Genomic DNA, 25,003 nt, shown 5'->3' with positions numbered 1-25,003 from the left:
TCCCCTGGATAAATTTGTTTTGACTTAACCCTTGTGTTGTCTTCCAGTCAAAATTGAAAATCAACACTTTTGTTGACGCTTTTTATCGATTAATCGATGTTTTAAACTTTTTCTTACTTTTTTGTCCCCCTTTTTTTTCAATGTTTGTCACTTTTTTTTATGTTTTCAACATTACATAACACTAACTTACTAACTTTAATTTTACAGTTATCTTTAGAATTAATGGTTATTAAACCTAATTTATAGGAAATTATACCTAATGTTTGAGTTAAAAAAGCATAAATTAGGAATTTTTTATTCCTAGAATTCCTAGAATTATTGATTCAAAGACTGGGCTAGCCTAGGCTTATGCCTAAACTAAATATGCATATATGCCAATGACTCATTGTTATTTCCCTTCATTTACTCACTTCTAATAAATCTTAAGTCTTCCAACTATGTAATGACTTGCCCATCTCTGCCGTTCTTTCCTTTAGATTTGGGTTCAACCATACACTGTGCAAATATATATATATATATATATATATATATATATATATATATATATATATATATATATATATACAATATTAAAATGGTCTATGGGTTCAACTCATGTACTAGAAGAACCACTTTACAGTCCTATGGAGTTAAGTCTGGCAATGCAAAACTAGGGTTCACCTAGTTTTAGAATTCTGCTTCTATTGCAAATATAAGTTGGCCATAAATTAGATAGATATTATATTATTCCATATCAGTAAAAATAATTTTAGGCCTATTTGTCGCCAAAGACATTTTGATTTTATGCTGTCACTTTATTTAGAAGGGCCCAACTACAACTGGGCCGGTTAAGGGGATAGAGACTTCTAAAATAAGTGCAGGCATAGGTTAAACATGTAGTTTTAATTGGTAAGCCGTGAATAAATGTCGTATTGGGAAAGTACGTGCTATGTGAGTACTATGTAGTTTCCTTAAATTACGTTTTTTGAGGCAGAGGTATTAAAAATACCTCTGTGTTGGTATGGTCCAAAGGCTATAAATACTCAGCTGAACGGCTCTCTATCCGGTGCAATGTGTGCGGTTTCGGTTGCTTAGGAACCGCTGAATGCAGGTAATACATCAGGACAGCTGTAGTATGCTAGCTTGCAAACAGGCAGCGTAACTAAGCTAGTTACTGCTACTAATTCATTTTAACATTAACGGACCAGCCGTTACATTTATGAAGCCCCTTTTCATAATCTATTTTAACGATTCAAAGCCTCAACCGGAGCAGACACAACGAGTGTAAGCAAACGTTAGTAAGGACGCGTGTTATCATATTAGCTAGCTAGCGTTAGTCTTCCACGGGCTGCATCGTGTTGCTGAGCTAGCTTACTATACTTGTCTCACCAGAAGTTGATATCCGATTTAGCAAGTACACCTAGCCCAATGTTAGTAAGTCCTAACGTAATATTGTCAGTGACACGTTGTCCTGCAGCTAATGTTGGAGATAACGTTGGGCTTTTAATTGGCTAACAATAACGTTGTTTTGTATATAAGGTCAAGCTGCGCAACACTGCCTTAAACTTATTTGTTGTTTTGCACGTTAGTAAAGACGAAACGTCTTTATAGGCCATAACTACTTAATTAACCTAACTAATAGTCTTGTGTTAAGTGCTAGATGTGTCTTGCAAGTTTTTGGGGATCATCATTAATTTCATTTAAAGTAAAGTTATCGTTAAAACTTTGTAGCCAAGATTGTAAAATGATGATAAAGTTTTAAATCGGCTGGTGGTTGACAGCACTGCTACTGGCAGTTTGTGAGCAAAAGGAGTTTGTGGGCTGCAGAGTTTTTAACACTGGCTGATGCTACGGGATGCGGTTCAGCCTGTGCCCCTGTGCGAAGTAGCATGTCTTCTAGCATGTGGAATTAGGCTAGCAATGTACCACCTTGCCACAAGGAGGAAGGCCCTGGAGGCCACATCTGACTGCCAACAGCAAGTGTTGAAACAAAGTCTCTTCAATTTGTAGAACTCTTACCATCACGCGTTTATATTCAGGTTAAAGACATATATCTTTTAAAATTGATATGGTTATATATAATGTTTCACAATGTTGTATCGTGTCTGGTTTGGTATCATCATTTCATTTGCTCTAAATGTTGGGTGCTCAAGAGCAGTGCAAAGGCTACAAGGCCATGTTGCATTTTAATGCAGCAGATAGCTTGTATATTTTCTTTCTGTTTTAGTTTCAGATGTATATTTTTGTGCTGTGCAAAGGTTGGATGTGCCAGTGCAGGTTAATCTTTAAAGATGTTTTGTGGAGTAACCATTAGATATTAAAAGCTAACTCTGTGCTATTTGCTTGCAATGAAGATATCAGAGGACTGTGTTTTTCTCGGCCATGCCGACTGTCTTGTGGCCCTCTACTCTCTTGGTACATTAAACTGTTTTAGTTATATAATTTCTCCAGACTTGGTCACTGTTCTTTTTGACCCCTTTGTGAAAATACTGTGGCATGCTTCCAACCCCCACCCCATTCATTTTCCCCCACATACTTCCCCCATTATTTCCCTTTTTGTCTCTCCCTCCCCCTTCCATTCACTTCACAACTCACAACTCCTGGCATTTGTGTTTATTGGACCCAACTAACTTTGATTGCCATGGTATTGCTCCAAAGGTTTTTACTTTGGACACACTCAGCATTTTCCTTGATTTTGCATCAGTCTGTTAGTAGTTTTAATAAGAAATGTGTATGTTCACTGTGCTTGAGGAATGTGAAGTGTTTCTGTTTTCTGGGTTGTGAACATGAACTTCTGTCTTTCATGTGTGAGTGAGGCAGTATGTTGATCCCAGCCTGGGTCTTGTATATTAATATGTGGTCAATACTTGGAACACACTTATTCAAGTATCCTGTTGTTATTTCTGTGGCATTTTCCACAATACACAGCATACATTATACACACCACTGTGTTTCATAAGCATCCCTTCTCATCTCTCCCTCTAGGTGGAATAGAAATGACTGTGGCATAGTGAGCAAGATGGTCAGTCTGGCTGATTGAGGTGTGGAGGGGGACACCACAAACCACGCCAGGGAGCTGACTTACATAATTTTCACTGCCCTCAGTAAATGTCCTCATCATCTCCATGTCTATCCCTGGATTGTAGCTACAAAGATGGTGACACTTCTCACAGAGCAGCTCCGCAAGCAGAGTTTGGAAGAGCCCTATTATAAGGGTTTCTCATTCAATGTGAATGTGGTGAGTTGAATACAAAACTAAAGGTCACATTAAAAAAAGAATTGATGCACTTAGTTTGATGGGCTCTGGTTTAAATTTAAATTATTATATTTCTGTTTCAGTCATTACCTGCAGTGGGCTCCAGTCCCACTGTCTCATGGGAGGCTTGTAGATCAACACAAGGCAAGTTCATTGAATTAAGTGCAGTATTTGAAACTGATTCGCTGGGGAAATGTATCTAATTTATCTACCTTTTGGCATTTTCAGAGACCAGCTCAGCTACACAGCCATCATCCAAAGCCAACCTTCTGCATGATTCCTGTGGACTAGACTCTCCACGGCCTCCTTCCCACTTGGAAGAACTTCTCCAGAGACCGGAGGTTTCTTTTACAAATGAGGCTTTCCAAAGCTCGCCTCCACCCCCACCCCCAAAACGCCACTGCCGATCCCTCTCTGTTCCAGAGGACCTGTCTCGGTGTCGGTCCACCTGGCATCCTAGTGCATCTAGAGTTTGGACTACAGTCAAACGTGGCTGTCAAAGTGGAGGAGCATCTAGTTCAAGCTCTGGAGCCAGTTCTTTGCCAATTTGTGTTCCCAGTTCCTCTCTGACCTCTTCCTCCCTCCCCTCATCTTCTAGCCCTACCTTCTTTAGCTTAGCTCTATCCTCTGACTCCCCACTACCATGGAGTTTCTCGTGGGACCCCTGTGACAAATTGAAAGGAGCCTATTCTGCCTCTTTTGCTACTCCTTCCTCTGGCTCCTCCTCACCGGCCCCCCTGCTTTCTCACTCAGTGCTGCAGCGCTGCTTCTCCCTCTCCCCTGTCCACATTCAGGGTGCCTCCATGGTGCATCTGCCCCCCCAGACCTCCCCTGCTTCTGCTCTGACATATGGCTGTTCTGGCATGGAACACCCAGCCCTGTCGCCATCTCCCACTTCAGCCTGCAGCACGCCATCCTCCTCTCGGCGCAACCTGCACCCAGCACTGCCGCGATGCCACTCGCAGCCCTGCGACATGCGCAAACCTCGCCTGAAGAGACGCCATGATCCCGATGTTCAGCCCTGCCCCAGACCAGGCATCGACTTCAGCAAGATGACACAGGTGAGCAGGAAGGAAGTCCAATGGGCTGTCAAGGTTTCTGTCCATCTCCTCATAGTGTGCAGAGATTGAGATACATATAGTTAATGATATCAGTAAGTAATTAGCAGGCCTGGGTTCACTTGTGTCTATGTTTTCTGTCCTGAATCTTATGGCATTTTTCCACTACATGGGACCTACTCAATTCTCCTCAGCTCCACTCGCCTTTTTTGGTTTTCTATAACAAAAATTAGTTCCTGGTACCTGCCAACAGGTCTTTTTTTCTTAGTATCATCTCCGTTGAGGTTCCAAGCAAGCTGAGGCGTTGGTTGGTTGAGGCGCTACTGATTGTTCAGAGAATTGTCACTAATCACTGTCATCATTGCTAGCAACAGACGGGGTGTCCTGAACAAACTCACCATTTTCAAGTAGTTTAACCAGTGTTTTTTTCTTTTTTGCTGCCTCCAGCTTCTTTTGTAACTAAATGTGTCTTCTGGCAACAGCCATATGCCACACCTTCAACTTTCTGTGTGTCGTGCGAGGTTACGGCAGTTTCCTGCCGTGTCGCTATGCCGACCAGCCACACTCACCTCACCCATGAGGCGGCACAAAATCTGCAATGGAAAATGGAGGCAGAGAAGCGCTGGTACGAGCAGTGATTAAGCGCCATTAGGTCACGAATTCTTTCCACCAATAAGAATGAAAAAGGTGTGATTGGTCCCGCCCTAACCGGGGCAAAAACACTAACAGTGGACTCAGGAATATGTCAATCGGCTCGTTGGAGATGAGCCAAGTCGGCGCAGAATCGATCACCGGCGCCGTTGATTGCCAGTTAGATTTGTGTCCGACTTGATCCCGACTAACTCTGATGTCATGCACACGTAGGCAACAATAATCTCACGAGAGCAAGGCGGCCGCAGTTCTGAGACGCAGGCGGCGCATTTGCTCTTCACCGACTACAAGACCCAGGTGGACCCAGAGAATGCTGGGAAACGCCAGCCTCTCAGCTGATTTAACAGCTGATTAGTTTACAATGGACTCAACATGATGACGTTTTATACAAACTTTTTATTGTTTTTGAATCGGAGGGATTTTAATTGCTACTTATTCTGGACAGAATCCACGTTGTGTGGCTGATAGTGACGTTTAAAAGTCAGACTTAATCCGTTCAGATCACTGATCATGTACAGTTTTTTAATTAAAATCAGCAACAGATTGCATGTAGAACATTTTGAGATTTACGCTCTCATGATTAAAACAACTAGAGACTGTGTACCAGCTGATATGTGGGTCCGATTTATATTTTATTAAATTGGAATCGCACCAGTGTTTTTGTCACTTCCTGTTTAGTCTGAAGGCGGCTGGAAACTGCTGGAAACTTTCCGACTTCACCTAAGAATTTTGAACAAGCCTACTCTTTGTCTAACCACACCCACACAGTCCTGGAAAAAGGTCCAATCAGCCACAGTAACTATAAACACCTGTGGGGGTGTTCGGGGTCTTTAACATTAGTTACCTTCATTGTAAGCTTGAATGTGTTTTCCGGCTCCAGACAGATAAATAGCTCTTTTGATAATAAAGGTTGCTGACTACTGCATTTAGGTAGTCTATTTCATATTTAATGGGCTTATATACCAGGATGTAAATGACATCATTTAAGTGTCTGTAGTTTCCAGAGTTGATGCTGTTTAGGTTGGTCCTTTGCTCGTGTCAGTCAGGTCACACATGTCACCCAAGCCCCTTAATTCTATCGGCTAATCTCTTAGAAAGTTAAAGTAATAGACAAAGCCACATCGTAGACTTGCAACGTGAGCAGTGAGGTCTATTAGAAGCACTTTTCCGGTGCTGGCTGAGAGTTACTGCGCAGCCTCCTACCGAGCTTGACAACGTAGATGTGATGTGAGCATCCTGTCTGAAAGTTGTAATGCTCCCTTCATGTCACCTGGGAATATCAGGGACTGTCCTGTGACTGTTGTTTTTCTGACTGCCAGCCTTCACATGGTTGGGATGTGTGTTCTTCTGTTACATTAGCGTTAAGCATAACAACTTGTTGCATGACTGACATCAAATGTCAGATGTAAACGTGTAACCAACTGGGAAACTCAGTTAGCAAAATCTAGCCTGAGTTTCCCACCTCTGATTCCCACAGGATGTGACGTGAATGGGGACGTGTTCCTTCTGAAAAATGTTTCTCTGATGTCCATGAACTTGAATATTGGTTTTCTGGTATCTGTGCCAAGAGAAATCAATCTTTCCGAATCTTGTAGAGATGGAGAGCGTAGCTATATGTAAGGAGATGACACGGGCTAATTTTTGCTAACTAAACTGCTAGTTAACATTAGTAATTAAACCTAAATGGCTAATGCGAGTTGAAACTGCCTATGAGCTTCTCCTGTATTGTGTGGTAATTTGTCTATTAGCTGACAAATTCATGTGGTTATGACACAATTGTTAGCCTATTTTTACAAAAACGAATGCTATGGAGCATAAGCTTTTATACAGTGTCATGTTTGTTTAGAAACAAACAATGGACAAATAGTAGTCTTTAAACGCTTCAGATGTAAAGTTGTTCTTTGATCATGTCACTTCTTTCTCCTGTGTAGATTGGTAATCACGAGAGCCTAATGTGTGGTAAAGGTGGCTGCATAGTTCCGGTGTCTTCCCAGGCAGAGCAGCGCTCGGCCTTCTCCCCTGCCGAGTTCCTGGGGCAAGCCAGCATTGGTACACTAAGTGAAAGTGAAGAAGAAGAGGAGGAGCAAGAAGATAAAAGAAAAAGGACTACAATAGATGAAGGGCAAAAGGTTATTTTTGAAAGAGACTGCACAGAACTGGACTTGAACCTTATAGAAGAAAACTGACCACTCCTTGATGCTTAAAGTGCGATTCACAACTATGTTAAGCACACTTTTAGGCTTTGTACGCTCGTCCGGCAGAGTCCTTGGGAACTTGCTGCCCTCCTAAGGCACATATCCAGAGTTCATAATCAAGAACCAGGCAAATAGAAATGAATATCAAATTACAGTTTTATGATTGTAACATTTGTGCTAGTTCACTATTCAACATTTAACAAAAAATGTTACGGCGCCTGCCTACTCAACACTACATAAGGAAATGTGCATGAGCAAATGAGTTTGTTCTAATCAACACAGTTTTGGTTATTTCATATTGATGAGTCTTAATTTGCGTTAACCCTTGATATGCATCTTGATATCCTTTTCAAATAACATTGTATACTGGAGTAAGCAAAATGCGTTTTAATGATTCTTCCTTTCTAAAAGCAACGTGATTTAATGTAATAGAGGTAAGTATTCCTCATTGCCCAATCAGTACTAGTGTTGTCTACTTGTATTTGGACATGACCGTATGTGAAGTGTTAAAGGTGCACACTGGTCAGAAATAATTGGGCAGCCTAAGTAACATAAGAATACTTTTAATTCTTTTTATATATGTGCTCATGTATGTTTAACTGGATACATTCCAGGATTTTACTGCTTACCCGAAAGACGCGTCTACTGTTCTGTCATTGATTCAGCATGTCAATTTTTGAAATAATTCTACATCAAATGGAAATGTTCTTGTTCTAGCAGAAAAGACCGTTCCCATATCCACGTATTCTTTTCTTTTTTCTAGTATTCGCAATTGCTTAAAGATAAACAAACCTTGTCAACAATAATACTGATGATACTGTAAACTGACCATGCCTTAAGCTTACAATACAGAGTTCTTTGTGCTCTGGTCTTCTTTTCACAGCCAGACATTTTTGCCATCTCCATTTGCACTGTTTCAGATATTTTTGAACAGGTGGCACATGCACTATATTTAATTGACTAGCGGAATTGATGCTAAAACTCTACTCCATGGGGCAGACGATTTGATGGCCTTTCAGAAAAGACTTCTCATGTGTTTTCAGATGGGAATATTACTGTTGCACAATTTATGTACAAATAAAGTTTAATAGAGAATATTTTTTTTTCTCCAAAAAGTGTCATGTCTTCCATTAAAAAGTACCCTGCTTGTAGTCCAATAAAAGAGCACCTCAGGGGCCAAGAGAACGTTATTGTGACACCTAATGGCCGAATTTAGTATAATACTGATGTTGCACAGAATCTGACTTTACGAACAGCAGTTGTAGGCATTGCTTAATTTTCGGTTTTGGGGTACACAGTTTCACAAAACTTTAATATAGCTAGCTCAAACATTTTGTATCATTTTGAGACCAATAACGTTAGTTACATGGTTGGATCTTTTAAACATTTTCAACCACGGATAAACAACCAAGTTTTTTTTTAATTTTATTTTTAAAAAGTTTTATAATTGAGTAAGAAAGCATGTTGCACTAAAGAGTCTAACGTTAGAGCACTAAACAATGTTTAAAAAGTTTGCCGTTCCGCCGTGGAAGGTGAGGGCGCTCCTTCTAGTCCAGCGATGCTTTTACACACAGACTGTCTGACCCCCCACCAACAATCCACTTCCTCTTTTGTGTAATTTCATGGCGATCGGGAGAGAGGGAACACCACCGACGCACGCACACTGCCTCAGCACTCTTGAAAGAGTTTATCCGGGGTAAATAACTGACTATTTTTGCAAGAATCAGTTACTTGGTTTCAAAATAGTCCTGCTTGGATTCAGTCATATGGACGGCTCACATTTCCCTGTAGAAGTAATCAATTGTTTAGCTTCTGGGTCAGATATTTCACATTGTAGCGCCTCTCGCTGATAACAATCCGGACGAAATGGGCTCCCCCCCGAATCTCCCACACAGAGGCGGCACGCTAGTTAACGGCGCTGGCTAGCTAACGTTAGCTATGCTGCAAACGCCTCATAAACGTAACGTTAGCTATGTTTTTTGTTTATTAACACGCTTCAAAACTTAATGGCAGCTAAATAACACCACATGCTGTGTATATTCAGAGTCGACAGGAATTTGTAGTTTTCATTTCCATGTTAGCTAGCTAACGTTACTTAAAGTCCTCAAATGTTTGTGTTTGGGTTAGCCAACATCGGCTAGCTAGCTACCGTGCTATGTATTTAGTTAGCTTTAGCACGGACCGCTATTCAGAAGTTTATGCAAGAACGAACAGACTGATTGTAACATACTGGCCACATAGCAAAGACTAAACTACATTGTTATTATACACATAATCCACCATTCACTATCCCAGCTATTATCGATACCTGGGAAACGGGTTAGCTAGCACCATAAGCTAGCTAGCTAGTCAACGTTAGCTAGGTAGTTAACGGTAACTTGGCTGCTAACGAGGGGCTTCCGAAACATTGAAATTTTAACAAGTTGTCGTTAAATGACCCACTCATACTATATTAACTGTTTAAATGCACTGTTTAAGAGAGTTGTGCTGTTTTTGCAAGCAAGGTTAAAGTTGACCACAAAGTTGTAGACTATGATCAATAACCTAAAAGGTAAACTAAATAAAGGAAAAATAACTAACTGTTAAAGTAAAGGGATTAAGTATCAGACATTATGAGCCAGTACTGAATGAGTTTTGAGCACAAATTACCATTACAAAACAAACTTGTCTCCAGGGGATGCACATGATACTACATTTTACTGAGTACTTTGTTAGAATCCTGCAATTATTAGTAACTTTAAGTTATTGTCGGCCTTAACTAGACACATGTAGTGATGCTGTATGACAATGTCACAATCAAAGATCAATATGTGTTTTTGTTTACAGTGTAAAGTAAGTTGTCCATCTGACTGGCACAACGGACATTGTTCTCCAGGTGAGTGACTGTCTGCACTCTGTAACTGTAGAAATAATCCACTTAAACCAGTTTCTCTGGGTTTAATTTGATAAACTCCCAAGATTTTTACAATTAGGAGTGGTTTCTGTTCTGCCTCGATTATTTGGTGTAAGGTCTGTGTTTTATTAGTTACACATGGATATATTATTTTCATTAGTAGCTAATTTGTAACACAATTCAATGTACTTGTGTAATTTTTTCTTAAATGTGGCAATAATAAGTACTTTTTACCCCCTTTACTAACAGTTTTTTCTTTTCTTTTTTGATTGGTGCAGGTGAAACTAAGTGGACAACATTAAAAGGGCTCCATTGCACTTGGATCTGTTCTTCTCTGTCCCAGGTTCAGACTGCGTGGTCTATGGCTCTGATGGACAAACACAAACAGGTCAAGCGGCAGAGACTTGACCGCATTTGTGAGGGTGAGAATTCATAAATACTCATACACAAAGTAAAAGCTTGAATTTATGAGGTATATTTTATGTTACTATGAATTATTTACATATAACTTTATTGTATTTTATCCAGGCCATTTTATCCATATTGCAGAGAGTTAAAGGAACACACCCACTTATTAGGACTTAAGCTTATTCACCGTATCTCCCAGAGTTAGATAAGTTCATACATACACTTCTCATCTCCGTGGTTGTTGTAACGCTGTCTGGCGCACCCTCCGCTAGCCTAGCTTACCACAGATGCTGGAGGTAACCGGCTCCACCTAGCCTACTGCTCCCAATAAGTGACAAAATAACGCCATTATGTTTCTATTTACATGTGATTTGTATAGTCAGTGTATACAAATAACAAGATCACATGAGACACAGCCATCTTCTTACCGTTTACAAACTGGGAACTATATTCTCAGAAGCCGAATAAATGCAACTTCAGCTTCTTGGGCAGAGTAATTTGATCAAAGCACACTAGAAGCCCCGTGGTGAGAAGCAGAGAGTCACAATGGTGCTTTTCAGATGCCACTCCGCCCAAGTGATATTACTTAAGCTTCTAAGAACATAGTTCCCAGTTTGTATATGGTTACAAGATGGCTGTTTCTTATATGACCTTGTTATTTGTACCCACTGTAACTATACAAATCTCAACATCTAAATAGGAACTTGTTGGCATTATTTTGTAACTTATTGGGAGGCGTAGGCTAGTTGGAGCCGGTTACCTCCACCATCTGTGGTAAGCTAGGCTAGCGGTAGGTGCGCCAGACAGAGTTACGACACACACTGAGATGAGACGGGTATGTATGAACTTATCTTACTCTGGGGGACACGGTGGATAATAAGTCCCAATTAGTAGGCACGTTCCTTTTGAAAGGGAAACTTTGCTGATTTTAAACCAGCTCTGTGTAATTAGTGCTTGGCAGTGTACCGGTTCACATCGAATATCTGTGTGTATTTTTTAGTATGATATGAATTTTTAATATACTGCCACACCAGTGTATTTGATTACACAACGTTCAGCAAACAGCAGTGCTCTGGTTTTACGTTATGGTGAAGATGGATAAGGATAGACATCAAAAGTTCCAAATCAAAGCTGCATAACTAGTAGAACATGATGACACACATGAACTTGTGCCAAAAAGAGGAGCCGTGTCAGATGTTGGGAGGTTTTTGGGTTTAAAAGAATTGTGCTAACTGTACTCGCCGCGCTAAGGTTACTTGGCCGTGCTAACGTTAAGACCTGTCACCTTAAGCGTGCAGCGGAGCAACATAATGAAAGCAATAACAAGCCACCTTCTGTCTGATTACAGACTGTGGGGAAAAACGGCTTAAGAGCATTGATTAAAACATTGGATTTAAGATATCTTGCCTCGCCAAACCACTAACATTATTCAAACACCTAAGCAAGCTGACAGCGGAGCTACGCCCACTTCTACAACAACCTAATGTTACCTGTGGTCAGGGTAGTGTTTAAACAGTTGTTTTGAAAAGGAAGCATGTTAAAGTAGTTGGTATGTGTATTTATTTAATTTAAGTTTATTTGACTACTTTGTATTTTGCACAATAAAAAAAATAGTTTAGATTCTGTAACTGATTCATGCATTCTCCTTCATATACCATTGTTGTATAATGTTGTGGAGCCAAGCAAACCCTTTAGTAATCAAAACTTTAAGTGCACATGATGACATTGAAACATTTTTTATATTCTGACAGTACTGAATACTGAGTAAAATAAGTCATTATAAACCTGTATAAAGACCCAGTCAAGCAAAAGAAAGAAAATACAGTGAAACTGCCAGAATCTTTAAAACAAATACGGCGATACAAATATTTGGTCATACCGTCCATCCCTGTGTGTCATGTTAGTGTGGCCGACGTGTGCAGATGGAACAGGAACCTCCACGGAGCAGAGCAGCGGGGGTCTGAACACCGTTCATCTGCACCCACTGCTCACACTAAGACGGCAGAGTTGCTTTAAAATTCAGAAAAGAATCCCTTTAAGCCTTGCTCAACTAATGAAAAATAATCTTTCATACCTGATTGCAAAAGCCATATGGTCTTTCGCTGTGTCCACATGTGGAAACCGAAACATTTTAGCTCTATGTTAACTTTGTATTTAAACTGGAAAACCATCAAATGACAGTGATCAAAGTGTTTTCATTCTTTGAAACCAGATGTTGACAGTTCCATAATATGTTTATATAATTGAGCAATAAAAGTGGTACGCCACTGTCAGTCACAAACGGTAAAGTAATTTTATATATCCTTGCCGATATACCCAACGTTAATATTATAACTAGCCTTAGCTAACATAAATATTGTTAGTTTAGCCACTGTAGCTACTGAGACTAATCAATAACAGGAATATAGAGAATCTAAGACTGCTCAATTAATTACAATTTGATTGAAATCCAAATATGGACTAGTGCAATGTCCAAGTTGCAGGGTGGGCACACTATTTTCTTTAAAAGGCAAAATCAAACCAATCTAAATTCAGTATTCTAGTGTTACAGAGACGTCACGTTTTATTTTTATATTTCTCAATGAAAATTAGAATAATCATAAAACCATATTCCCTTCAATATCGTGAATCATATCACAATACATGTCAAAAATATTGAATTAGATATTTCCTTATATTGTGCAGCCCTAGAGCCAATTAACTTTAACCAAATTAAAAGAATGTAAACGTTTATCTGAGCCCTGTACCACGAATCGCGATAAACATGTCCTGGATTTCTTTCATTTACCCAGCTTCAACTAACAAGCAAACTAAAACAATACTTTAGACTATAAGAAAACATATTATTCTTGGCATGTTTAATAGTAGACACAATCACACATTACATATAAAACTCCATGTCACAGAACGTTAACCAGGCTCATCTATATACGTGTGTGTGTGTGTGTGTGTGTGTGTGTGTGTGTGTGTGTGTGTGTGTGTGTGTGTGTGTGTGTGTGTGTGTGTGTGTGTGTGTGTGTGTGTGTGTGTGTGTGTGTGTGTGTGTGTGTGTGTGTGTGTGTGTGTGTGTGTGTGTGTGTGTGTGTGTGTGTGTGTGTGTGTGTGTGTGTGTATATACATATATATATGGCATTACTAATGGTTATTATTTGGTGTGCACCATAAATGGGCTAACGTTTTTGCGGTCTGCGTTGCCGCAACTTGTTACATTTTTGGAGAGGTCTGTATCTCCACTTCTCTACGTATGTACCCACGGCGTCGATTTAACGCAGGCATAAGTTGGCCTTTAGAGTGGAGGTGGTTGCTGTTTCTTTTTGTTAAATTGGTATGCAAGGAATGTACTGATGGAAGTTTTAAAGATAACAGGAAATAAGTTTTTATGTTGCTACAAGTATACGCAGGAATGGTAAAGTGCAGATTTCAAGAAAAGACAGTATTTTGAGCTGTTGTAGAGTGAAGAGTAGACGATGGAGATCAGACATAATGGTGTGCTAAAATGGAGGGAACAGTCTGGGTGAGTCTCTGGAGACGGGTTAGAGGGAGAGGACAAGGTGAAGGGTCGTGGCCGCAGCTACAGGGAAACAGGCCAGCTGTCTCTTTAAAAAAACCACAGCCCAAACCGCCCTCGGCCTCAGCCTCGGCTATGCTAATGAGGTTAGTGCTGGTTGGCTGGCCTTCAATGGAGCTGCCTGTGATTGGAGGCTAGCCATGGGGGAGGGGCTGGGCGTGGATGACAGCTGGGATCCAGCCAGCCAAGAGCAGGCTGACAGAGAGAGAGAGAGAGAGAGAGAGGGAGAAAAAAGAGCGATAGAGGGAGAGCAAGGCGAGAGAGGGAGAGAGAGAGAGGAAGACAGGCTCACAGACTTCATAATGCAAGGTTAGGCCTGGTGCTCATGTGTTTTCTATTTTGGAATGTGTTTTTGAAATGTGTGAACTGTGGCGGAAGATATCTAAGGTTTGGGTGTGGAGCAGCTACGTTCGTGCAGTTTCCCTTTTGTGTTCAACGCGTATTGGTGTTGTCGCAGCCGCCAAGAAGGAACTGAATAACCGTGTGTGTGTGTGTGTCTAGCTGCGTCTGGGTGGAGTACCGCTGCTTGCTGCATTATCATCGTTTGCTACCCCTCCCCCCTCACCTCTTACTCCTCCAACTGCGGCCAGAGGGAGAGAGAAGAGGAGGGAGTGAGGGGAAAGAAAGGGAGAGGGAGGGAGAATGAATGAATCACTGAATGAATTGTATTGTGTGTGCGACCATGCTTGTGCTTAGTAGGCCTCGGGTATGCCAGTGTCCTATACTCAAATTACTCTTTGTGTAGGCCTACTTGTATATTTCCAGAATCACTGTTTCAGAGGGGGTCTTTGTGGTGAATCCCTTTGGGTTTTTCTACATAGTAAGCATCTCTTTGTGCGTTTAGCGTGTAGCAGTAGCCCTGGTTGCATTCTTGAGAATTCTGCAATGAACGTGAATCAAACTGCAGTAGATGAAGTGGATTGCAATAGAGTAGTACATTGTAGTGCATTTCTATAATGGTACCTGGCTGTATGTTTTTCTTTCTTTTGTGCTTGTGTGTGTTCCATGCATGCATTGGGAAATGCTCAGACGTCAGAGGAAGTGTTTACAAATATTTGCTTTCTACCCTCGACTACCATCTCCCTTCCCTCCTTTGCAGTCTCACCAAAATGTCCTGCCCTCTGTCCAAGTAAATGTTCTAGCTAGACACACTCCCCCACCCTGGGACACAACCACACACCTGTCACCCAGCAGGGACAAGATAGTGTAGTGGTGCATGTGTGGGCTCAGTCCAAGCCAAGAACTGCTAAAAAGACAGAGAGGTGTAAAAACATTTGCAGATATAACCGAGATGTTGCATTGTTTGCATTGCATTTGTTTTAGATATGCAACATTTCCCTTGTTGGCATAATGGTAAATGGACATGGTGCACATGGGCCAAATGTGCAGATGTTTGCCAGTAAGGTATGTGTTTATCTTTATGGGGCTGAAATGTTGGAGAACCAGAAAAAATAGGAAGAAGGGACTCTTCCAGACAGGAGAATTTAGGTCATGACTCAGACCCCCCTCATGAACCACCACCGCCTCCTCTCAGAGACCCCGCAGTTTTCTACACCCCTCCCCCAGCCGCCACACTCCATCACCACTCCCCCTCCCACCCCAGCTCCCTCCTCTCTGTGTGCGCACTTCTCATACAGTGGCAGGTCAGGTTCCCAGACTTCTGCTTCATTAACCAAAATCTAACTTTCCCCTTATGAGAGGTCTAATAGAACAGAGATGGATCGATGATAACTGGACGTCGTATATCAGTTTCAGGCATTACTAAACTAAGGTTGAGTTCAATACCAAATGAGCCAGGATGCTGGACGCTCCGTGGCCCATCACATATTTAGTTACACTTTACCATTGTAACCATAGAACACCCACACAGTTAGACACCACCTCCTTGTAGTTCCTTTAGGATGGTGGGTGTGTTGGAAAAAGAGTCATAAGTCTGAGTTATTATTGTCTAAGCAGTCTGGCAGTTAGCCCTTTTAACTTTAGCCATGTGTGCAGGGGGATTTTGTTTTTAGTGTACAATGACTTGCATCATGTTGGGTATTCCAGACATAGGGAATGCAGACCGTTGTCACTTCTCTAGTTTAACCTCTGAAATGCAAGCAGCTAGTTATTGTATACATCAGTAAGTTCTCCCTGCAGTCAGATTGAAATGACAACGTTCATCATAGAAGCTCGTTCACTCTTGTTCATTTGTCTTTGACGTGATTTAGGTAACTTTTCATTTTTAAACATATTTGGACCCGGTTTGTATATGTCATTAGATATTTAACCTCTTGCTCACATGCAACAAACCAACATTATTTTCTTCTTGCTGGACTCAGGTATCCGACCCCCCATCCTGAACGGGCCAATGCACCCCCGGCCCCTGGTTGCCCTGCTGGACGGGCGTGACTGCACTGTGGAGATGCCCATCCTCAAAGATGTGGCCACAGTGGCCTTCTGCGATGCCCAGTCCACACAAGAGATTCATGAGAAGGTAGAACAGACATGGTCCTGGGACACGTTCCATGTGTCAGCATATTGTTTGTATTTGTTTCTAATCTTTTAATAAAAATATTTTATCACAAATAGAAGGTAGAACAGACACACGCATGTCCATAATCCATGCATAAGGGCAAAGCACATTAACACTTTATTTCATTCTGACCTAGTATGAAAGTAAAAAACGCTGCCTTCTTCATTCCATCTAACATCTTTCTCCACCACACAGCATGAAGGTTTAGGACTAACATTTGTCCAAGTTGTGTCCTAATGTCCCTTTGCCCATTAGTGAATCAGTTTGATATTTAAATGCTAAGTGTGATTAAAATTGTTTGACGCTTTTGTCTTCTGTAGGTGCTAAATGAGGCAGTAGCTGCCCTGCTCTACCACACCATCACTCTGTCCAGAGATGACTTGGAAAAGTTTAAAGGCCTACGCGTCATTGTCAGGATTGGCTCCGGCTTTGACAATGTTGACATCAAAGCAGCTGCTGAGCTAGGTGAGAGAATGGGACTTTAAACGGAGACACAGGGTCAACCATGGGCTAACGCAACGAATAACGCGCAGAGTGAATAATATCTCTTTCATGCTTTCAACTTGTCATCTAGGCATTGCTGTCTGCAACGTGCCAGCAGCGTCTGTGGAGGAGACAGCCGACACTTCGCTATGTCTGATCCTCAACCTGTACAGGCGAGTCACCTGGATGCACCAGACCCTCAGGGAGGGAACCCGTGCCTCGAGTGTGGAGCAGATCAGGGAGGTTGCTGGCGGTGCTGCTCGTATTCGGGGCGAGACGCTGGGCATTATCGGTCTAGGTGAGTGAAGAGTGTGGACATGGGTGTCTAGGTTTGTTAGGGGGCACCATAGCCAGGGATTCAACATTTCCTTGGACAAAGATTATTTTTTGTAGTACTTCAGGATATCTGTTTAATCCAAGCTTGACAGTTGATGGCCAGACAAAAAGACCTGTTTGGTATTTGTGCTTTAATAAAAGGCTGATTGCCATTTCATTTCCAGGGCGGGTTGGCCAAGCCGTGGCTCTGCGGGCTAAGGCCTTTGGCTTTGGCGTGATCTTTTATGACCCCTACCTGCCTGACGGTGTGGAGCGCTCACTGGGACTTCAGCGCATGGCCACTCTACAGGACCTGCTTATCCACTCTGATTGCGTATCCCTGCACTGCAGCCTCAACGAGCACAACCACCACCTCATTAATGACTTCACCATCAAACAGGTGTGTGGATACACTCTCAATATGCAAATTACAACTTTTGTCTCACATTTGCCATTTGTTTTCTGACCTCCTCAAATGTTGAATTGTTTACACAAGACAACATCTAATCGAGGTCATCTCAGCTAGGTTACTAATAATAATTCTGAATCCATAAATCAAGTCATGTAATGTTTAATGTCTGTGCAACGCTTCAAGCTAGCGTGGTTCTTATTGTTTATTGAAATCAAAGCTGCATTAAGCTAACATCTTTACCAAAGACGGCTTCTGTGTGATCCTAGGACTTCCAGAAGCCTGGAATCTGGCCTGGAACGGTCTGGTGTATTTTCAGATACTTTGCGCAATTAGTCCAAAAGAATATATCCACAACTGAATGGATATTTATTCATCTTTTTGTATGAAAAGCTATTGTTTTACTGTTAGCCCCAGCCACCTTGACTCCCAGAATGCAGTGGGGTTAGTGTTTCGACCAATCAGTCAGTCTTTCTGACTATCTTCCTTTTTTGGTGTTTAATGGCAGCCGGCATCCACAATGTTGCTGATACTGACACTTTCCTGACTGTGTTAATTTGCCAACACGTCTTATTCCACACGTGAAACAAATGAGCTGAAATAAGGATGTAACAGTGTAAATGTAATACATAATGCATAGATTTTTATTTGTGCTTTAGGATGGAATTGCAAGTGGTTTATTGTAGGTGGCACACCAACATTTTTGAATACGAGTGAATGGACTTTTCTGAGTAAAAAATCTAAATAGATTTGTGTTAGTTACAGTGTTAGTTACAGTGTTAGTTACAGTGTTTATTGTAGTGATTTTAATACATTTCTGTGAGATTTAATTTCTGTTTTGTTTTTCCTTTTGTTTTTATAGTCTTATAACAATTTACACATTCATGGGAAATTGTACATATCCTCATAGCCCTGGTTCACCTGAAACAAATGATGTCTATATACATCTGGAGTCAAATCCTTGACTGACAGCCTAGACTACTGATGTTTGGCCGTAACCAATCATAGCTCCCAAATTGTAGGACAGTCTGTGTTGTAGATTGGAGGAATTTGTGCCAAATTATTTCAGTCTGCTCTGATGCAGTTTTCAAGTTTCAGCCTTCTCTGTCGTGGTCTACTCCCCATATTTTAATCATACTGCTACTAACTCTGTGATACAGATGCGTCAGGGAGCCTTCCTGGTGAACACATCAAGAGGAGGTCTGGTTGACGAAAAAGCATTGGCTCAGGCCCTGAAAGAGGGGCGGATACGAGGGGCCGCCCTGGACGTCCACGAGACAGAACCTTTCAGGTAACCATGATACACATGAGTAACAACTAATAGTTGTGCACGATACACAACCTCATAACTCTTCTCTATAACAACCTTTCCCTGTCTTAACAGTTTTTCAACAGGTCCTCTGAAGGATGCCCCCAACCTGATCTGTACCCCGCACACTTCCTGGTACAGTGAGCAGGCCTCTGTGGAGGCTCGCGAGGAGGCAGCCAGAGAGGTTCGCCGCGCCATCACGGGTAAGGCACTTCTTTTACTATACATGATCAAGCCTGTTGTTAAATAGAAATGAATTGTTTATGTAGAGACAGTCAGGAACTCCACAAGTCCAACTCCACTCCAACTTCACTGCAAGTTGTAATGTTTTTATTTTTTGAATACTGATTCTCTGAAGGCTGTACAACATTGATGATGACTTTGCCTTAGGGTTGGGTGCGGTTTTCATTGGAACCAGTACTGGTACTTGACATTTGGCACGTTTTTTTTTTGATACCTTCTCTCTGTAGCAACAAAAAAATTATTTCAGTTGTCCAAACCTATTTATCCTTTTTATTTAGAAAATTGTGTTCATTTTGAACATTTTACACATCACCCAAAATTAAAACACTCCCTTTCCCCTCCCAAACCCTGTCCTACAACGGCCGCTCTGCCAGTCTGTAAACAGGGCGTTAAGAACACTGTTGTGCGTGTTTCAGAGAAAAGGTAACCCCATCGCTACCACTCTCGCCTCGCCATTATAGTATATTGCAGTGAACGTCTGCGTTTTAGCGTAACCACACATGCAACCACTTTAGCAGCATTACCCTGACTCACTGTGACATGAACAGGCTGCAGTGGCGATGTACACACCAACGCATGATAACAGCATGGCAGGCTATGAACCTTCATAAACTGAATCTTGTCTCTAAATTGCCTTTATACGGACATGATGGAAATAAAGGGTAATGGAATAATGGGCAGAGTGATGCAGCGCAGTGCAACTTGTTTCTTGATCACTGCTCGTCTTAGCTCCAATGCTGAATGTTGGCAAAGTCAGACTACCAGCTCCAACTTTCCAGTGTGATCTGCAGTTTGTCTGATTGTCCCGTCAGGAGCTAAGAAGGAAGGTCCATGAAAAAACAAACAGAAAACCTCTATGAGTATTACCTCTTTCACACCAATGACCAGGGTTGGGCCCTGGTCATCTGACCAATGTTTACCACATTTAGAAATTGAAACCAAGCCAGTTAACACAGGTATATACCTGGTCCTGATAGTTCAGGTACGGCCTGGGTCACAACCCGGGAGCAATGCATAACAATTACCTTAAGTTCTGGAAATGGGTGTCATATTCAGTGAACAGCTGACGTCACATACTCCAGTCCAGCTGTACAGAACAAATCTTTTGTAACTACTTGAATTTGTCATTGTACACTAGAGAGAGAGAGAGAGAGAGAGAGAGAGAGAGAGAAATAAACCTTATTTTATGGTTGTTTCGCATTAAACCTTGTTGTCTTCCCGTCGGCCGTGGAACCTTTTGTATTTCTGCTCAAAATATAAAATTAAAACTTCTCGTTCGCGTGTTTCCTTCTTTTCATAATGAGTTTTTTGTCACTATTTTCAATGTTTTTCTGTCACTTCTTTCCGTGGTATATACTGTATATCTCACTTTCTGCTTTTTCACCACGTTTTTAAGCTTTTTTTTTCAACGTTCTTTATTTAAAAAAAATTCAAACTGTTCTATTGAATTAAATACCCAAATTAATTGAAGTAGTGAACTGATTATTCGTTTTACTTGTGCGGGGTGTTGCTGGGAACCTACACGTTATTGCTTTTGACATTTGACATTTCTGATATAGAAACTTTAAATCAATCAATCAATCAAGTTTATTTGTATAGCCCTTTACAATAGCCGAAAGGTACCCAAAGTGCCTTACAACAAAGCCATAAAACAATACATAACACATACAAAACATGCAGATACAATCAAAAGTGCTGTAGTGGTGCAGCGCTGCAGGACATTAAAAGCCTTCCAGAAATGCATAGAAAGGAGCAGACAGAAGGAGGACACCTAAGAGACAGTATTTCCCTAGTCAGAATTAAATGCTAATTTAAAAAAGTGGGTCTTAAGCTTCGTTTTAAAAAGGCTGAGGTCAGTAGTGGTGCGGATGTCAGGGGGTAGTTTGTTCCACAGTCTGGGAGCAGCGACGGCAAAAGAACGATCGCCCCACTGTTTCAGTCTTGACCTAGGGACCTCTAACAGAAGCTGACCCAAGGAGCGCAAGGCTCTGCCACAATTGCGGAAAGTTAAAATCTCAGACAAGTAAGAGGGGGCCAAGCCATAAATGGCGTTAAAAACAAACAGCAGGAGTTTAAAATCAATTCTAAAACGGACTGGGAGCCAGTGGAGTGACGACAGCACAGGGGTAATGTGTTCCCGTCTGGACGTGCTTGTTAAAAATCAGGCAGCAGCATTCTGCTCAAGTTGGAGACAAGAAATTAATGACTGACTGAGGCCAACGTACAGGGCATTGCAGTAGTCCAGTCTTGAACTGATGAAAGCATGGATTGCCTTTTCAAGATCCTGCCGACTGAGAAAGGACTTGACTTTGGCCAAAAGACGTAGCTGAAAAAAGCTTGAGCTGACAACAGAGCTAATCTGTTTGTCAAATTTGAGCCCATTATCAATTAAAAACAGGTCAAATTTAACCCGAGGACAACAGGAGGATTAAGTATTATCTAAAGCACAAAAAAACATCCATCAAACACACGTTGATGAGGATTCAACGAATGATTTTGTGCTGACTGATTTCTCCTTTGCTTTTCTTTGCACCTTTTTTTTGCGTTTCTTACACTGAGTTTTTCCTGGCAGTTTGGCCCCCTCTCATTTCCAACCAATCACATAATTTGTCCCGCCCCAATTTGTCATTGACCCTGGTAGTGCGCAATTCACATTGAAATCGACCCTAGTCTTACCCTGATCCAACCCACTTCCCAACCTGGGTCGCAAAGCTGAGTCGATTGACTAGGATTAACCCTTTCAAACACACAATCAACCGTGATATACACCTGGTTGAACTCTGAGTGTGAAAGAGATAATAGATAAAAGAATTGTAATGGTCTGTATTCCACACTCTAGGCCGTATCCCGGACAGTCTGAAGAACTGTGTTAATAAGGAGTATCTGATGGCAGCTTCTCAGTGGCCCAGCATGGAGCCAGCTACTGTTCACCCAGAACTCAATGGAGCCACTTACAGGTGAGAGGGGGGGACGTAGAAGCTGAGAATGGAAAGGAGTTTTTTTTTTTTTTTTAAAGGAACGGCTATAATTTTTTTTTTTTTCTTTCCATCTGTGTTTCAGATTTCCTTCAGGTCTGATTAATGTTGCAGCAGCAGGGGGTATCCCAGGAGCTGGCACGGGGGTTGAAAGCCTTGTCTCAGGAACCCTGGCGCATGGCATCACCCCTGTCTCCCACCCCCCTCACGCCCCCTCCCCGAATAAGGCCGAAGCCGACAGAGACATCCCCTCCGACCAATAGCCCCCCCTGCCGTCGACAGCACATTCCGTCTCTTTTGGAAACCTCCTCCCACCGCCCCACCTCCCAGCATCAGACACAGCCCAACCCTCCAGTACATCGGCAGCGCCAGTTTGACCTGATGTGGATCTACAGTCTTGTTCCTCAGATCACATAACCAGCCCAGGAGTGACCTATCCACAGCTAGTCCCATCCCACCCACACCCCTAAAACACACACGTCCCTCCATCCTCGTCCTCATATCAGCCACCCACCTGCCATCCCCTCCCCCCTTCACTCCCCCACAACGTCAGCAATAACTGTGTTCTCAAGGATTCAATGATTTGATTGGTTTATATCCTTAGTTGGCTGTTGTTTTTAATGGAAAGGTGACCTGTTGTGGTAATAGGTATTAATGTTTGTTTGTATAAAAAAAAAGAAAAAAAAGTTGCATTTCTGACTTGAGGCTTTAGTCCGCTGCCTCCTGCAGTCCTCCTCTGACCATAGAGCACAGAGGCAGAAAGGTTGAAGCCCCCCCTTTGTACATTAATGGCTCGTGTTACTGCTCTTTTCTTCTTTTCTCCTTCCCCCCTCAACCTTTCTTGTGATGGGGGGGAAATGTGTACTAAAGTAAACCAGACAGAATCACAAACAGTACATCCAGTCCTCTTCGCCAGGCGTCTAGTTACCCCTCCGCACAGTTTGGCCCTCCGCCCTCTACGGCAGTGTCGTCCGCTCGCTCAGCAGAATACAACGTAATGCCATTGGTGTGAAGCTCTGTCAGACTCTCAAAGTACATAGGATCTACTCAGCTCATGCTTAGTGACACCCAACATGCTCTACTGCTGTGACGTTCTAGTTTAAGGACAGTTAACTCCTCATGGATTGTTTTGTCATGAGATAACTGCGTTTTATCAGATAGCACCTAGGCATGAATTTCATCTCATGCCAGCATCAGGAGTGCCCTGTCTGAGCTCTTTACAGCATGGTGTGCAGCTTTTTCTGTTTGGAAAACAGCAGCATGCCAGAGGCCTCGCCAGCAGAGGGCACTGTCTAACTGCTCAGAGCTAAGAGAGAGTTGCACGCCAGCTAACTTCACTCAGACAGACCGTTACACGTTAGCTGTAGTGATGAAGAACATGTTCACACACTGCCAACATTCAGAACTCAAGATGGGTGAGCAGGGATCAACTAACGCCTTCTTGTTTAATAAGATCTCACTGCACCCACCCACCCACCAACCCTCCCTACCTTCACTCCTCTCCCACTGTCATGGCCCATCCTACACATCAGCTCATGAACCAGAACGCATCCACCAATTCCTTTTAAGCGTAAGGGGACAGTAGAGTTTAGTTTCTCTGTAGGAGCAAGGGGACAGTGTTCTTGCATGCTGGCTTTGTAAATGACAGTGGTATGCGTGCGTGCGTGTGTGCGTACATGGGTGTGTGTGGGTTTTGTATGTGCGTCTGGATGTGCCCTCACCCTGTTATAACAAGCTATGGTCTTTCCAAAGGAATAGTCCCTTAGGAGTAACTCTTTAACGCTGTTGCCCTGGTGTCAAGGGAACACCTTTCTAGTACCTCAGTAACAGATATTGAATGTACCGTGCATACCCTTTTATTTTTTGTACAGATTTTCTAGATACTTCTTTACTATTCTTTACCAGAAGGGTTGTGAAATTGTAGCGGTAATGATACAATGAAAAAAAAAAAAGCATTGCCCCATGAAATGAAATTGACAAAATCTTTTAGGTTTGCTATAGGTCACTGAACACTCAGGCTTCGAAACCAATGCGTATCTCTTTGCCTTTGCCTTTTTATTTCGTCATTGTGGAGAATTCAGCAACACTTTCCCATTCTTAGAATCAGACTCTGATGTGTTTCAACCTCCATCTTACTGGCTATTGAAAAAGAAGGAAAAGAAAACAAAAAGGCGGTCTGCTTTTTTTATTTTTATTTTTACTTTAACAGTAGATAAAGTTTTGTTTTTGTTTTTAACCCCCTTCATTGTCAAGCTGCTCTATCTATAGTGCATGTGAGGAAAAGTTTTAGGGGAAATACTATTGGCTTAATGGATTTGTGTCATCTCGCGTTTCCCGCTGCTCCCTGGCCGTTCCCCCTCAGAGTGTTTTCAACCCACGTTGCCATTTTTGTCGTGGTCAGTTTCCAGTGATGTACAGTTTTCCCTCAGAGTCTACGAGAGACATGGAGCATGTCTGTCCTGAGACGTTAGGCTCCTCTGTCATGTGATGAGTATATATTTTTAAAAATAACCCCCATAGTTTGGATTATGAGCATAATAGTAATCTTAAATTTAGCTGTTGATTATATATATATATATATATTTTTCCGTTCAGCAGTGCACTGTTATAAAAACCATAATGTTTTATTGTAGGATTTCATTTTTATGGATATGCTGTCTGTGTTCTACATGTTGTACTGAAGCATTTCGGAGAAAAAAATCAAAAGATCCCTCTCCTGGTAATTTCTTTATGATTTTTTATTTTT

General features: G+C 41.9%; 2 protein-coding genes across 5 annotated transcripts; both read left to right on the top strand.

Annotated features, from left to right (window-relative positions):
* The first annotated feature begins 1,027 nt into the window (after positions 1 to 1,027).
* LOC117951572 (protein FAM53C-like) lies at positions 1,028 to 7,741 on the top strand. Of its 2 annotated transcripts, none has more exons than XM_034883334.1 (5): positions 1,028 to 1,090; positions 2,965 to 3,217; positions 3,319 to 3,379; positions 3,464 to 4,296; positions 6,876 to 7,741. In XM_034883334.1, the coding sequence occupies exons 2-5, from the start codon at positions 3,134 to 3,136 to the stop codon at positions 7,128 to 7,130; spliced, it is 1,233 nt and encodes a 410-aa protein (XP_034739225.1). In that variant the 5' UTR covers positions 1,028 to 1,090; positions 2,965 to 3,133; the 3' UTR covers positions 7,131 to 7,741. The 2 variants fall into 2 exon arrangements, with proteins under 2 accessions (XP_034739225.1, XP_034739226.1); XM_034883335.1 differs by having other exon boundaries at positions 1,067 to 1,277.
* Positions 7,742 to 8,591: 850 nt separating this feature from the next.
* On the top strand, positions 8,592 to 24,989 carry LOC117951571 (C-terminal binding protein 1). 3 transcript variants are annotated; one of them, XM_034883331.1, is made up of 11 exons: positions 8,592 to 8,835; positions 9,966 to 10,014; positions 10,311 to 10,454; positions 16,330 to 16,484; positions 16,844 to 16,988; positions 17,098 to 17,304; positions 17,507 to 17,721; positions 18,891 to 19,021; positions 19,115 to 19,242; positions 22,122 to 22,239; positions 22,343 to 24,989. In XM_034883331.1, exons 3-11 carry the CDS (start codon positions 10,394 to 10,396, stop codon positions 22,518 to 22,520), a joined length of 1,338 nt encoding a protein of 445 aa, XP_034739222.1. In that variant the 5' UTR covers positions 8,592 to 8,835; positions 9,966 to 10,014; positions 10,311 to 10,393; the 3' UTR covers positions 22,521 to 24,989. The 3 variants fall into 3 exon arrangements, with proteins under 3 accessions (XP_034739222.1, XP_034739223.1, XP_034739224.1); XM_034883332.1 differs by lacking the exon at positions 8,592 to 8,835 and adding an exon at positions 8,887 to 9,099; XM_034883333.1 differs by lacking the exons at positions 8,592 to 8,835; positions 9,966 to 10,014; positions 10,311 to 10,454 and adding an exon at positions 14,001 to 14,317.
* Positions 24,990 to 25,003: the final 14 nt, after the last annotated feature.

This window comes from Etheostoma cragini, chromosome 10 (assembly GCF_013103735.1).
Source record: "Etheostoma cragini isolate CJK2018 chromosome 10, CSU_Ecrag_1.0, whole genome shotgun sequence".
NCBI lineage: Eukaryota > Metazoa > Chordata > Actinopteri > Perciformes > Percidae > Etheostoma > Etheostoma cragini.
Note: the sequence above shows the minus strand (reverse complement) of the source record. Positions and strands in the feature narration are given on the sequence as shown.